This window comes from Panulirus ornatus, chromosome 6 (assembly GCF_036320965.1).
Source record: "Panulirus ornatus isolate Po-2019 chromosome 6, ASM3632096v1, whole genome shotgun sequence".
Lineage (NCBI taxonomy): Eukaryota > Metazoa > Arthropoda > Malacostraca > Decapoda > Palinuridae > Panulirus > Panulirus ornatus.
Window position 1 is genome coordinate 35,555,443 of NC_092229.1, and position 14,641 is coordinate 35,570,083.

At 40.8% G+C, this 14,641-nt stretch overlaps 1 protein-coding gene across 4 annotated transcripts in view; it reads left to right on the forward strand.

The window, feature by feature from the left end:
* LOC139749156 (alpha-latrocrustotoxin-Lt1a-like) overlaps positions 1-14,641 on the forward strand; it is a 180,940-nt gene that overhangs the window by 133,492 nt on the left and 32,807 nt on the right. For all 4 annotated transcript variants that reach the window (XM_071662795.1, XM_071662797.1, XM_071662794.1 and 1 more), the window contains one exon: positions 5,811-5,873. In XM_071662795.1, coding sequence (XP_071518896.1) covers positions 5,811-5,873 — 63 coding nt within the window. The remainder of the gene's footprint in view (positions 1-5,810; positions 5,874-14,641) is intronic.

Here is a 14,641-nt window from a genome sequence, read left to right on the forward strand (position 1 = left end):
GTCCACGCCTCGCAACCATACAACATTGTCGGAACCACTATTCCTTCAAACATACCCATTTTTGCTTTCCGAGATAATGTTCTCGACTTCCACACATTCTTCAAGGCTCCCAGAATTTTTGCCCCCTCCCCCACCCAATGATCCACTTCCGCTTCCATGTTTCCATCCGCTGCCAGATCCACTCCCAGATATCTAAAACACTTCACTTCCTCCAGTTTTTCTCCATTCAAACTCACCTCCCAATTGACTTGACCCTCAACCCTACTGTACCTAATAACCTTGCTCTTATTCACATTTACTCTTAACTTTCTTCTTTCACACACTTTACCAAACTCAGTCACCAGCTTCTGCAGTTTCTCACATGAATCAGCCACCAGCGCTGTATCATCAGCGAACAACAACTGACTCACTTCCCAAGCTCTCTCATCCCCAACAGACTTCATACTTGCCCCTCTTTCCAAAACTCTTGCATTCACCTCCCTAACAACCCCATCCATAAACAAATTAAACAACCATGGAGACATCACACACCCCTGCCGCAAACCTACATTCACTGAGAACCAGTCACTTTCCTCTCTTCCTACACGTACACATGCCTTACATCCTCGATAAAAACTTTTCACTGCTTCTAACAACTTGCCTCCCACACCATATGTTCTTAATACCTTCCACAGAGCATCTCTATCAACTCTATCATATGCCTTCTCCAGATCCATAAATGCTACATACAAATCCATTTGCTTTTCTAAGTATTTCTCACATACATTCTTCAAAGCAAACACCTGATCCACACATCCTCTACCACTTCTGAAACCACACTGCTCTTCCCCAATCTGATGCTCTGTACATGCCTTCACCCTCTCAATCAATACCCTCCCATATAATTTGCCAGGAATACTCAACAAACTTATACCTCTGTAATTTGAGCACTCACTCTTATCCCCTTTGCCTTTGTACAATGGCACTATGCACTCTATCATCAAACACATTCAACAAACCTTCAAAATACTCACTCCATCTCCTTCTCACATCACCACTACTTGTTATCACCTCCCCATTTGCGCCCTTCACTGAAGTTCCCATTTGCTCCCTTGTCTTACGCACTTTATTTACCTCCTTCCAGAACATCTTTTTATTCTCCCTAAAATTTAATGATACTCTCTCACCCCAACTCTCATTTGCCCTTTTTTTCACCTCGTGCACCTTTCTCTTGACCTCCTGTCTCTTTCTTTTATACATCTCCCACTCAATTTCATTTTTTCCCTGCAAAAATTGTCCAAATGCCTCTCTCTTCTCTTTAACTAATACTCTTACTTCTTCATCCCACCACTCACTACCCTTTCTAATCAACCCACCTCTCACTCTTCTCATGCCACAAGCATCTTTTGCGCAATCCATCACTGATTCCCTAAATACATCCCATTCCTCCCCCACTCCCCTTACTTTCATTGTTCTCACCTTTTTCCATTCTGTAGTCAGTCTCTCCTGGTACTTCCTCACACAAGTCTCCTTCCCAAGCTCACTTACTCTCACCACCCTCTTTACCCCAACACTCACTCTTCTTTTCTGGAAACCCATACAAATCTTCACCTTAGCCTCCACAAGATAATGATCAGACATCCCTCCAGTTGCACCTCTCAGCACATTAACATCCAAAAGTCTCTCTTTCGCGCGCCTGTCAATTAACACGTAATCCAATAACGCTCTCTGGCCATCTGTCCTACTTACATAAGTATACTTATGTATATCTTGATTTTTAAACGAGGTATTCCCAATCATCAGTCCTTTTTCAGCACATAAATCTACAAGCTCTTCACCATTTCCATTTACAACACTGAACACCCCATGTATACCAATTATTCCCTCAACTGCCACATTACTCACCTTTGCATTCAAATCACCCAACACTATAACCCGGTCTCGTGCATCAAAACCACTAACACACACATATATATATATATATATATATATATATATATATATATATATATATATATATTTCTTTCTTTCTTTCAAACTATTCGCCATTTCCCGCATTAGCGAGGTAGCTTTAAGAACAGAGGATTGGGCCTTTGAGGGAATATTCTCACTTGGCCCCCTTCTCTGTTCCTTCTTTTGGAAAATTAAAAAAAAAACGAGAGGGGAGGATTTCCAGCCCCACACTCCCTCCCCTTTTAGTCGACTTCTACGACACGCAGGGAATACGTGGGAAGTATTCTTTCTCCCCTATCCCCAGGGATATATATATATATATATATATATATATATATATATATATATATATATATATATCTTTTCTTTTTCTTTTTTTTTTTAAACTATTCGCCATTTCCCGCGTTAGCGAGGTAGCATTAAGAACAGAGGACTGGGCCTTTGAGGGAATACCCTCACCTGGCCCAATTCTCTGTTCCTTCTTTTGGAAAATTAAAAAAAAACGAGAGGGGAGGATTTCCAGCCCCCCGCTCCCTCCCCTTTTAGTTGCCTTCTACGACACGCAGGGAATACGTGGGAAGTATTCTTAATCCCCTATCCCTATATATATATATATATATATATATATATATATATATATATATATATTTTTTTTTAATTTTCCAAAAGAAGGAACAGAGAAGGAAGCCAGGTGAGGATATATCCTCAGAGGCCCAGTTCTCTGTTCTTAACGCTACCTTGCTAATGCGGGAAATGGCGAATAGTTTGAAAAAAAAAATATATATATTTATATATATATATATATATATATATATATATATATATATATATATATATATATATATATATATATATATATCCCTGGGGATTGGGGATTAAGAATACTTCCCACGTATTCCCTGCGAATCGTAGAAGGCGACTAAAAGGGAGGGAGCGGGGGGCTGGAAATCCTCCCCTCTCGTTTTTTTTTTTTTTTTTTTCCAAAAGAAGGAACAGAGAATTGGGCCAGGTGAGGGTATTCCCTCAAAGGCCCAGTCCTCTGTTCTTAACGCTACCTTGCTAACGCGGGAAATGGCGAATAGTTTGAAAAAAAAAAAATATATATATATATATATATATATATATATATATATATATATATATATATATATATATATATATATATATATATATTCCCAATCACCAGTTCTTTTTCAGCACACAAATCCACAAGCTCTTTACCATTTTCATTTTCAACTCTGAACAACCCTTATATGCCAATTATACCCTCAACTGCCACATTACTCACCTTCGCATTCAAATCGTCCATCAGTATAACCCAGTCTCGTGTATCAAAGCTGCTAGCACACTCACTCAGCTGCCTTTCGTGATCTTTCCTCTCATGACCAAGTGCATAGGCACCAATAATCACCCATATCTCTCCGTCCACTTTCACTTTTGCCCACTTCAATATGGAATTTACTTTCTTACATTCTATTACATAATCCCACAGTTCCTGCTTCAAGAGTAATGCTCCTCCTTCCTTAGCTCTTGTCTTTTCACCAACCCCTGACTTTACTGCCAAGACATTCCCAAACCATTCTTCCCTGGTATCATTTACATATATATACATAAATGCCCATACATGCACATATATATACATATACATTTCACCTTACACATACATATACACACACAGACATATACATATACACACATTTACATATATTCATACTTGCTACCTTCATCCATTCCTATCACTACCTTGCCACACAGGAAATAGCACCCCCCCCCAACACACACACACACACACACACACACACACACACACACACACACACACACACACACCCCTTCCTCCTCCAGCAAGGTATCGAAAGGGAAAGACAAAATGGCCACATTTGTTCTCACTCAGTCTCTAGCTGTTATGTGTAATGCACCGAAACCACAGTTCCCTTTTCACATCCAGGCTCCATAGACCTTCCCATGGTTTACCCCAGACGCTTCACATTCCCTGGTTCAATCCATTGACAGCACGTCAACCCCATTATACCACATAGGTCCAATTCACTCTACAGGTACACCACAAATATTCCGGCAACTGTTGGTTCAGCACCTCTTTTAGTCCGGACAGAATTACATGAGGGAACTTGAATTTATCGCGGCCACCATACTAGTTTACTGGGTGGCCAAAGATGTCGCTGTGTGTAGGGCCCACTTATTTACATTTTTTACACCACTCGTTGGTGGTGATACCGCAATTCTGTGAGATTCTTAATTTATTTTGCTTAAATTTAACTCCAGCTATGGCTTCTAAGATATATGAGAGTGTCGGTCGTGGTGTCAAACGTAAACACCAGTCCATATTGATCCAAGATAAAGAAGAACTGTTTAAAAAATGGACCGTGGTGTTTTGGTGCGTAAGCTGTGTGACATCTACAGTATTGGTTCATCAACTGTTTATGATATAAAGAAGCAAAGGGAGAAAATGTTTAAATTCTATGCTGACAGCGATTCCAAGAAGCAAATGACGATTAGAAAAACTATGAAAGATGGTAAGAGTACTGAGCACAATCGAGTGATGATGGAATGGTTTCAACAGCGTCGGAGTGGTGATGTGGACTTGTCAGGTAGCATAATAATGGACCAGACTAAGTTGTTCCATAAAGAACTTCAATTACAACATGAGCATGACTATAGTGAAGGATGGCTTCAAAGATTCAAGAAGCGTTTTGGAATTTCCATGAATAAAGTATGCTGAGAAAAGCAGTCTGCAAACCACGAAGGAGCTACTGAGTATGTGGACGAATTTTCGAAACTCTTAGCTGACGAGCACCTCAGTCCTGAGCTGGTGTATAATGTAGATGAAACTGCATTATTCTGGTGATGCTTACCTGGGAAAACACTAACAACAGAAGATGAAAAAGACCCCACAGGATTCAAACATGGGTGTATCTAGGGGAAATATCGTCTATGGCAAGCACTGATATTGCGCCCCTGTCCAATCAAATACCAATATTTTTTGTTTTTATTACCTCCCCCAAGGAGATAATGTTTTACCGGTGTTTGTTTGTTTGTCTGTGAGGAACTTTCAACAAAAGTTATAAGTAAATTTTGATGACAGTTTCAGGGAAAGTCAGAATTGACAGAAGGACCATCTGATTAGATTTTGGGAGTGATCCAAAACATTGTCTGTATCCATTATGGAAATATATATTTTTGTGAATAACCATTGAATTAATAATATCAATGTGATTCCAAATGCCAAAGATATGTTTTCATGGTCAAGAAATCTAAATCTTTAAGATCCGAATCATTGTCTGGATCCAGGACGCCATTACACCACTGGCGCCCCCCTTCAGTTGGCGCCCAGGGCACCTGCCCTACCTGCCATACCCTAGATACGCCACTGGGTTCAAACAATCTAAGGACAGACCATCTTAGGGTGCCCAAACATTTAATGTTTGTTTAATGTAAATTTCTAGCAGTCCATGGTATTCTTTAGACACATGGGAGATGTATAATTAGTGAGTTATTGGCGTGTTAATGAATTATTATTACGTGACCACGGTTGGTCAGGCAAAATGGTTAATTTGGCAAGGCCTTGGAACCAAGAGTGCAGGAAAATCGGTGGTGTACTTGTATTCCTTGCACATGTATGAATAAATGATGTGCTTACTTCTCATGGTGTCATAAAGAACTAGTCTTGTGAATGTAATATGATTTGCAAGTTCTTGTGAATAATGAAAGTATGAAGTTTAATTATTTGAAGGCATTGAGAATTGACAGGAAAGTCCAATAGTATATGTTCAACATTTGATAAGAAATGCAATGTGAGTAAGTATTTGGCTTGGATGTAATTCTTTGTAGCATGCTACATCAGTGTCTCTATTTTCCAGTTACCATCACCCGAGGATTACATGGTGGAAAGATCACCAGTAAAAGCAAGGGGCTATATTGAAGTAAGTAATTTTTCATATCACTTATTTTTTTAATTTAATTAGTTTAATCTAAAAAGTGTAGTTTCACTTCCATCCTGCCAGAGCGGTAGCTGTTCGTTCATCATGCTTTGTATTACAGTTAAATCATAATAGTTTGAAAAGACTACATATGTTTATGTCAGCAAAAAAGTCTCTGTAACCTTGGGTTCCATGAAATTCAAAATGAGCAGTACTACAGTATTCTGTTGCTTTGGTATGGTTGATACTTTTGACTAATTTTTTTATTTATTATATAATCAAAAATCCCTTTCTTATGTTATATTCTTTTATTTACCCCTGTTAGATAATGTTAACAGTTATTTGTTTACTGAAACGGGACAAACAATTATATTTCACTACTTTGGTGATACTCATTTTAAGAATTATTTGTGCCATACTTATAGTAAGAAATATTCTAGGGAGCTAAAAGATGAGTTGCCATTTACTGAATATTCTGTGAGTATGAAAGAATACAATAAGAAAGTGAAAGTGCTGACTAACAGCATTAGAAATATCATTTAGTTTTCCTCAGTGGTATATCATAACCAATGAGGTCAGATGCTGCTGCTGTGATAGGCTTGGAATTTGGGAAAGTTTTGATTCTCAGTACTTCAAGGGGATAATCTAGTCTTATAATGCATCTAAGTCTCACACAGCCTTCTTTTGGTGCACCTGGGCATGAGAAGAAAGTTCATGTGAGGCAAGTGTTTTGGGAGCAGCTGAGTGAGTGTGTTAGTAGTTTTGATGCACGAGACCGGGTTATAGTGATGGGTTATTTGAATGCAAAGGTGAGTAATGTGGCAGTTGAGGGAATAATTGGTGTACATGAGGTGGTCAGTGCTGTAAATGGAAATGGTGAAGAGCTTGTAGATTCATATGCTGAAAAAGGACTGGTGATTGGGAATACCTGGTTTAAAAAGAGAGATATACATAGGTATACGTATGTAAGTAGGAGAGATGGCCAGAGAGCGTTATTGGATTACGTGTTAATTGGTAGGCGCACGAAAGAGACTTTTGGATGTTAATGTGCTGAGAGGTGCAACTGGAGGGATGTCTGATCATTATCTTGTGGAGGCAAAAGTGAAGATTTGTAGAGGTTTTCAGAAAAGAAGAGAGAATGTTGGGGTGAAGAGAGTGGTGAGAGAAAGTGAGCTTTGGAAGGAGACTTGTGTGAGGAAATACCAGGAGAGACTAAGTACAGAATGGAGTGGGGAAGGAATGGGATGTATTTAGGAAAGCAGTGATGGCTTGTGCAAAAGATGCTTGTGGCATGAGGAGTGTGGGAGGTGGGCAGATTAGAAAGGGTAGTGAGTGGTGGGATGAAGCGGTAAGATTATTAGTGAAAGAGAAGAGAGAGGCATTTGGACGATTTTTGCAGGGAAATAATGCAAATGAGTGGGAGATGTATAAAAGAAAGAGGCAGGAGGTCAAGAGAAAGGTGCAAGAGGTGAAAAAGAGGGCAAATGAGAGTTGAGGTGAGAGAGTATCATTAGATTTTAGGAAGAATAAAAAGATGTTTTGGAAGGAGGTAAATGAAGTGTATAAGACAGAGGAATAAATGGGAACATCAGTGAAGGGGGCTAATGGGAGGTATTAACAAGTAGTGGTGCTGTGAGAAGGAGATGGAGTGAGTATTTTGAAGGTTTGTTGAATGTGTTTGATGATAGAGTGGCAGAAATACGGTGTTTTGGTTGAGGTGGTGTGCAAAGTGAGAGGGTTAGGGAGAATGATTTAGTAAACAGAGAAGAGGTAGTAAAAGCTTTGCTGAAGATGAAAGCCGGCAAGGCAGCGAGTTTGGATGGTATTGCAGTGAAATCTGTTAAAAAAGGGGGTGACTGTATTGTTGACTGGTTGGTAAGATTATTTAATGTATGTATGACTCATGGTTAGGTGCCTGAGGATTGGCGGAGTGCTTGCATAGTGCCATTGTATGAAGGCAAAGGGGATAAAATTTAGTGCTCAAATTACAGAGGTATAAGTTTGTTGAGTGTTCCTAGGAAATTATATGGGAGGGTATTGATTGAGAGGGTGAAGGCATGTACAGAGCACCAGATTGGGGAAGAGCAGTGTGGCTTCAGAAGTGGTAGAGGATTTGTGGATCAGGTGTTTGCTTTGAAGAATGTATGTGAGAAATACTTAGAAAAGCAATTGGATTTGTATGTAGCATTTATGGATCTGGAGAAGGCATATGATAGAGTTGATAGAGATGTTTTGTAGAAGGTATTGAGAATATATGGTGTGGGAGGCAAGTTGTTAGAAGCAGTGAAGTTTTTATCGAGGATGTAAGGCATATGTACGTGTAGGAAGAGAGGAAAGTGATTGGTTCTCAGTGAATGTCGGTTTGCGGCAGAGGTGCGTGACATCTCCATGGTTGTTTAATTTGTTTATGGATGGGGTTGTTAGGGAGGTGAATGCAAGAGTTTTGGAGAGAGGGGCAAGTGTGCAGTCTGTTGTGGATGAGATGGTTTGGGAAGTGAGTCAGTTGTTGTTCGCTGTGATACAGTGCTGGTGGCTGATTTGTGTGAGAAACTGCAGAAGCTGTTGACTGAGTTTGGTAAAGTGTGTGAAAGAAGAAAGCTGAGAGTAAATGTGAATAAGAGCAAGGCTATTAGGTACAGTAGGGTTGAGGGATAAGTCAATTGGGAGGTAAGTTTGAATGGAGAAAAACTGGAGGAAGTGAAGTATTTTAGATATCTGTGAGGGGATGGAACCATGGAAGTGGAAGAGAATCATTGGGTGGGGGAGGGGGCAAAAGTTCTAGGAGCGTTGAAGAATGTGTGGAAGACGGGAACGTTATCTTGGAAAGCAAAAATGGGTATGTTTGAAGGAATAGTGGTTCCAACAATGTTATATGGTTGCGAGGCGTGAGCTATGGATAGAGTTGTGCGCAGGAGGGTGGATGTGCTGGAAATGAGATGTTTGAGGATAATATGTGGTGTGAGGTGGTTTGATCGAGTAAGTAATGAAAGGGTAAGAGAGATGTGTGATAATAAAAAGAGTGTGGTTGAGAGAGCAGAAGAGGGTGTTTTGAAATGGTTTGGTCACATGGAGAGAATGAGTGAGGAAAGATTGACAAAGAGGATATATGTGTCAGAGGTGGAGGGAGCGAGGAGAAGTGGGAGACCAAACTGGAGGTGGAAAGATGGAGTGAAAATGGTTCTGAGTGATCGGGGCCTGAACATGCAGGAGGTTGAAAGGCGTGCAAGGAATAGAGTGAATTGGAACGATGTGGTATACCGGGGTTGACATAGTGTCAATGGATTGAACTAGGGGTAAACCATGGAAAGTTCTGTGGGGCCTGGATGTGGAAAAGGAGCTTTGGTGTCGGTGCATTATACATGACAGCTAGAGACTGAGTGTGAACGAATGTGGCCTTTGTTGTATTTTCGTAGCGCTACCTCGCGCGCATGCGGGGGTAGGGGGTTGTTATTTCATGTGTGGCGGGGTGGCGATGGGAATGAATAAGGGCAGACAGTATGAATTATGTACGTGCGTATATATGTATATGTCTGTGTGTGTATATATGTATATATATATATATATATATATATATATATATATATATATATATATATATATATATATATATATATATATATATATATGTATACGTTGAGATGTATAGGTATGTGTATGTGCGTGTGTGGACGTGTATGTATATACATGTGTATGTGGGTGGGTTGGGCTATTCTTTCGTCTGTTTCCTTGCGTTACCTTGCTAACGCGGGAGACAGTGACAAAGTATAATAGATAGATAAATAAATAGATAAATAAATACTTGTAGTAAGAAATATTCTAGGGAGCTAAAAGATGAGTTGTCATTTACTAAATAATCCGTGAGTAGGAAAGAATACAATAAGAAAGTGAAAGGGCTGACTAACATCATTAGAAATATCATGTAGTTTTCCTCAGTGGTATATCATAACCAATGAGGTCTGGAGATGCTGCTGCTGTGATAGGCTCGGAATTTGGGAAAGTTTTGATTCTCATTACTTCAAGGGGATAATATAGTTTTATAGATGCATCTAAGTCTCACCCAGCCTTCTCTTGGTGACCTGGATACGACACCATTAGGGATGGAACTAAAGGGTAGATGTTGCCCAACTCCATTAGGGCAATAGTAGAAGTAGTTTTCCTTTTAGATACAGGCACACGCTTAAGGTGTCCAGGGATTTTGGTTTTTCAGACAACTTTGGAGCCTCACTGCCTCTAGAAACACTGTGCTGGAGTTGCCTTCTGCCAATGGCCTTTCAAGAGTGAGGCACAGAAGGCTAAGAAGCAGCCCTGGAGTCTACCAGTTATGCCGAGGAGTAAGAGAGACTAGCAATAGAGGGTGATGGCGCTGAATGGAGAAAAACTGGAGGAAGTGAAGTGTTTTAGATATCTGGGAGTGGATTTGTCAGAGGATGGAACCATGGAAACGGAAGTGAATCATAGGGTGGGGGAGGGGGCGAAAGTTCTGGAAGCGTTGAAGAATGTGTGGAAGTCGAGAACGTTATCTTGGAAAGCAAAAATGGGTGTTTGAAGGAATAGTGGTTCCAACAATGTTATATGGTTGCGAGGCGTGGGCTATGGATAGAGTTGTGCGGAGGAGGATGGATTGGCTGAAAATGAGATGTTTGAGGACAATATGTGGTGTGAGGTGGTTTGATCGAGTAAATAATAATAGGGTAAGAGAGATTAGTGGTAATAAAAAGAGTGTGGTTGGGAGAGTAGAAGAGGGTGTTTTGAAATGGTTTGGTCACATGGAGAGAATGAGTGAGGAAAGATTGACAAAGTGGGTATATTTGTCAGAGGTGGAGGGAACGAGGAGAAGTGGGAGACCAAATTGGAGGTGGAAAGATGGAGTGAAAATGGTTCTGAGTGATCGGGGCCTGAACGTGCAGGAGGGTGAAAGGCGTGCAAGGAATAGAGTGAATTGGAACGATGTGGTATAACGTGGTCGACGTGCTGTCATTGGATTGAACCAGGGCATGTGAAGCGGCTGGGGTAAACCATGGAAAGTTCTGTGGGGCCTGGGTGTGGAAAGGAAGCTTTGGTTTCGGTGCATTATACATGACAGCTAGACAGCGACAAAGTATAATAAAATAAGAAATAAATGTATTATTCATTTTATTTGTTTTTTATGGTTTGTCGCTGTGTCACGCGTTAGCGAGGTAATGCAAGGAAACAGATGAAACAATGGCCCAACCCACCCACATACACGTGTATATACACACACGTCCACACACGCACGTATACATTTCAACGTATATATATATATATATATATATATATATATATATATATATATATATATATATATATATATATATATATATATATATAGAGAGAGAGAGAGAGAGAGAGAGAGAGAGAGAGAGAGAGAGAGAGAGAGCATCAGATTGGGGAAGAGCAGTGTGGTTTCAGAAGTGGTAGAGGATGTGTGGATCAGGTGTTTGCTTTGAAGAATGTATGTGAGAAATACTTAGAAAAGCAAATGGATTTGTATGTAGCGTTTATGGATCTGGAGAAGGCATATGTTAGAGTTGATAGAGATGCTCTGTGGAAGGTATTAAGAATATATGGTGTGGGAGGCAAGTTGTTAGAAGCAGTGAAAAGTTTTTATCGAGGATGTAAGGCATGTGTACGTGTAGGAAGAGAGGAAAGTGACTGGTTCTCAGTGAATGTAGGTTTGCGGCAGGGGTGTGTGATGTCTCCATGGTTGTTTAATTTGTTTATGGGTGGGGTTGTTAGGGAGGTGAATGCAAGAGTTTTGAAAGAGGGGCAAGTATGAAGTCTGTTGTGGATGAGAGAGCTTGGGAAGTGAGTCAGTTGTTGTTCGCTGATGATACAGCGCTGGTGGCTAATTCATGTGAGAAACTGCAGAAGCTGGTGACTGAGTTTGGTAAAGTATGTGAAAGAAGAAAGTTAAGAGTAAATGTGAATAAGAGCAAGGTTATTAGGTACAGTAGGGTTGAGGGTCAAGTCAATTGGGAGGTAAGTTTGAATTGAACCAGGGCATGTGAAGCGTCTGGGGTAAACCATGGAAAGTTGTGTGGGGCCTGGATGTGGAAAGGGAGCTGTGGTTTCGGGCATCATTGCATGACAGCTAGAGACTGAGTGTGAACGAATGGGGCCTTTGTTGTCTTTTCCTAGCGCTACCTCGCACACATGAGGGGGGAGGGGGATGGTATTCCATGTGTGGCGAGATGACGATGGGAATGAATAAAGGCAGACAGTGTGAATTGTGTGCATGGGTATATATGTATGTGTCTGTGTGTGTATATATATGTGGACATTGAGATGTATAGGTATATATATGTGCGTGTGTGGACGTGTATGTATATACATGTGTATGGGGGTGGGTTGGGCCATTTCTTTCGTCTGTTTCCTTGCGCTACCTTGCAAACGCGGGAGACAGCGACAAAGCAAGATAAGATAAAAATAATATATATACATATATATATATATATATATATATATATATATATATATATATATATATATATATATATATATATATGCACATGTACATAATTCATACGTGATGCCTTTGTTAATTCCCGTCGCCACCCCGCCACATATGAAATGACAACCCTTTCCACCCGCATGTACGCGAGGTTGCGCTAGGAAAAGATGACAAAGGCCACATCCATTCACAATTAGTCTCTAGCTGTCATGTGTAATACACCGAAACCACAGCTCCCTTTCCACATCCAGGCCACACAAAGCTTTCCATGGTTTACCCCAGACGCTTCAATCCATTGACAGCACGTCGACCCCGGTATACCAAATCGTTCCAATTCATGCTATTCCTTGCACGCCTTTCACTCTCATGCATGTTCAGGCTGTTTGCTCAAAATCTTTTTAACTCCATCTTCCACCTTCAATTTGGTCTCTCTCTTCTCCTCGTTCCCTCCACCTCTGAAACATATATCCTCTTTGTCAATCTTTCCTCACTCATTTTCTCCATCTGACCAAACCATTTCAATATACCCTCTTCTGCTCTCTCAACCACGCCCTTTTTATTACCACACATCTCTCTTACCCTTTTATTACTTACTCGATCAAACCACCTCACACGAGATATTGTCTTCAAACATCTCATTTCCAACACATCCACTCTCCTCCGCACAACCTTATCAATCGACCAGGCCTCGCAACCATATAACATCGTTGGAACCACTATTCCTTCAAGCATACCCATTTTTGCTTTTCGAGATAATGTTCTTGCCTTCGACATATTCTTCAACGCCCTCCGAACCTTCACCCCCTCCCCCACCCTGTGACTCACTTCCGCTTCCATAGTTCCATCTGCTGCCAAATCCACTCCCAGATATCTAAAACGCTTCACTTCCTCCAGTTTTTCTCCATTCAAACTTAACTCCCAATTGACTTGTCCCTCAACCCTACTGTACCTAATAACCTTGCTCTTATTCTTATTTACTCTCAGCTTTCTTTCACACACTTTACCAAACTCCGTCACCAGCTTCTGGAGTTTCTCACCCGAATCAGCCGGCTACCAGCGTTGTATCACCAGCAAACAACTGACTCACTTCCCAAGCCCCTTCATCCACAACAGACTGCATACTTGCCCCTCTTTCCGAAACTCTTGCATTCCCCTCCCTAACCACCCCATCCATAAACAAATTAAACAACCATGGAGACATCACGCTTCCCTGACGCAAACTGACGTTCACAGGGAACCAATCATTTTCCTCTCTTCCTACTCGTACACATGCCGCACATCCTTGGTAAAAACTTTTCACTGCTTCTAGCAACTTACCTCCCACACCATATACTTTTAATACCTTCCGCAAAGCATCTCTATGAACCGTATCATATGCCTTCTCCAGATCCATAAATGCTACATACAAATACATCTGTTTTTCTAAGTATTTCTCACATTCATTCTTCAAAGCAAACACCTGATCCACACATCCTCTTCTGAAACCACACTGCTCTTCCCCAATCTGATGCTCTGTACATGCCTTCACCCTCTCAATCAATACCCTCTCATATAATTTCCCAGGAATACTCAACAAGCTTATACCTCTGTAATTTGAACACTCACCTTTATCCCCTTTGCCTTTTTGCAATGGCACTATGCATGTATTCCGCCAGTCCTCAGGCACTTCACCATGAACCATACATACATTGAATATCCTTGCCGACCAATCAGTTACACGGCCACCCCCCTTTTATTTTTTTAATATAATCCACTGCAACACCATCCAAACCCGCTGCCTTTCCGGCTTTCATCTTCCGCAAAGCTTTTACTACGTCTTCTCTTTTTACCAAATCATTCTCCCTAACCCTCTAACTTCGCACACCACCTCTATCAAAACACCTTATATCTGCCACTCTATCATCTAACATATTCAACAAACCTTCAAAATACTCACTCCATCTCCTTCTCACATCACCACTACTTGTTATCACCTCCCCATTAGCCACCTTCACCGATGTTCCCATTTGTTCTCGTGTCTTATGCACTTTATTTACCTCCTTCCAAAACATCTTTTTATTCTCCCTAAAATTTAATGATTCTCTCTCACCCCAACTCTCATTTGCCCTCTTTTTCACCTCATGCACCTTTCTCTTGACACCCTGCCTCTTTCTTTTATACCTCTCCCACTCATTTGCACTATTTCCTTGCAAAACTCATCCAAATGCCTCTCTCTTCTTTTTCACTAATAATCTTACTTCTTCATCCCACCACTCACTACCCTTTCTAATCTGCTCACCCCCCATGCGTTTGGACGAGT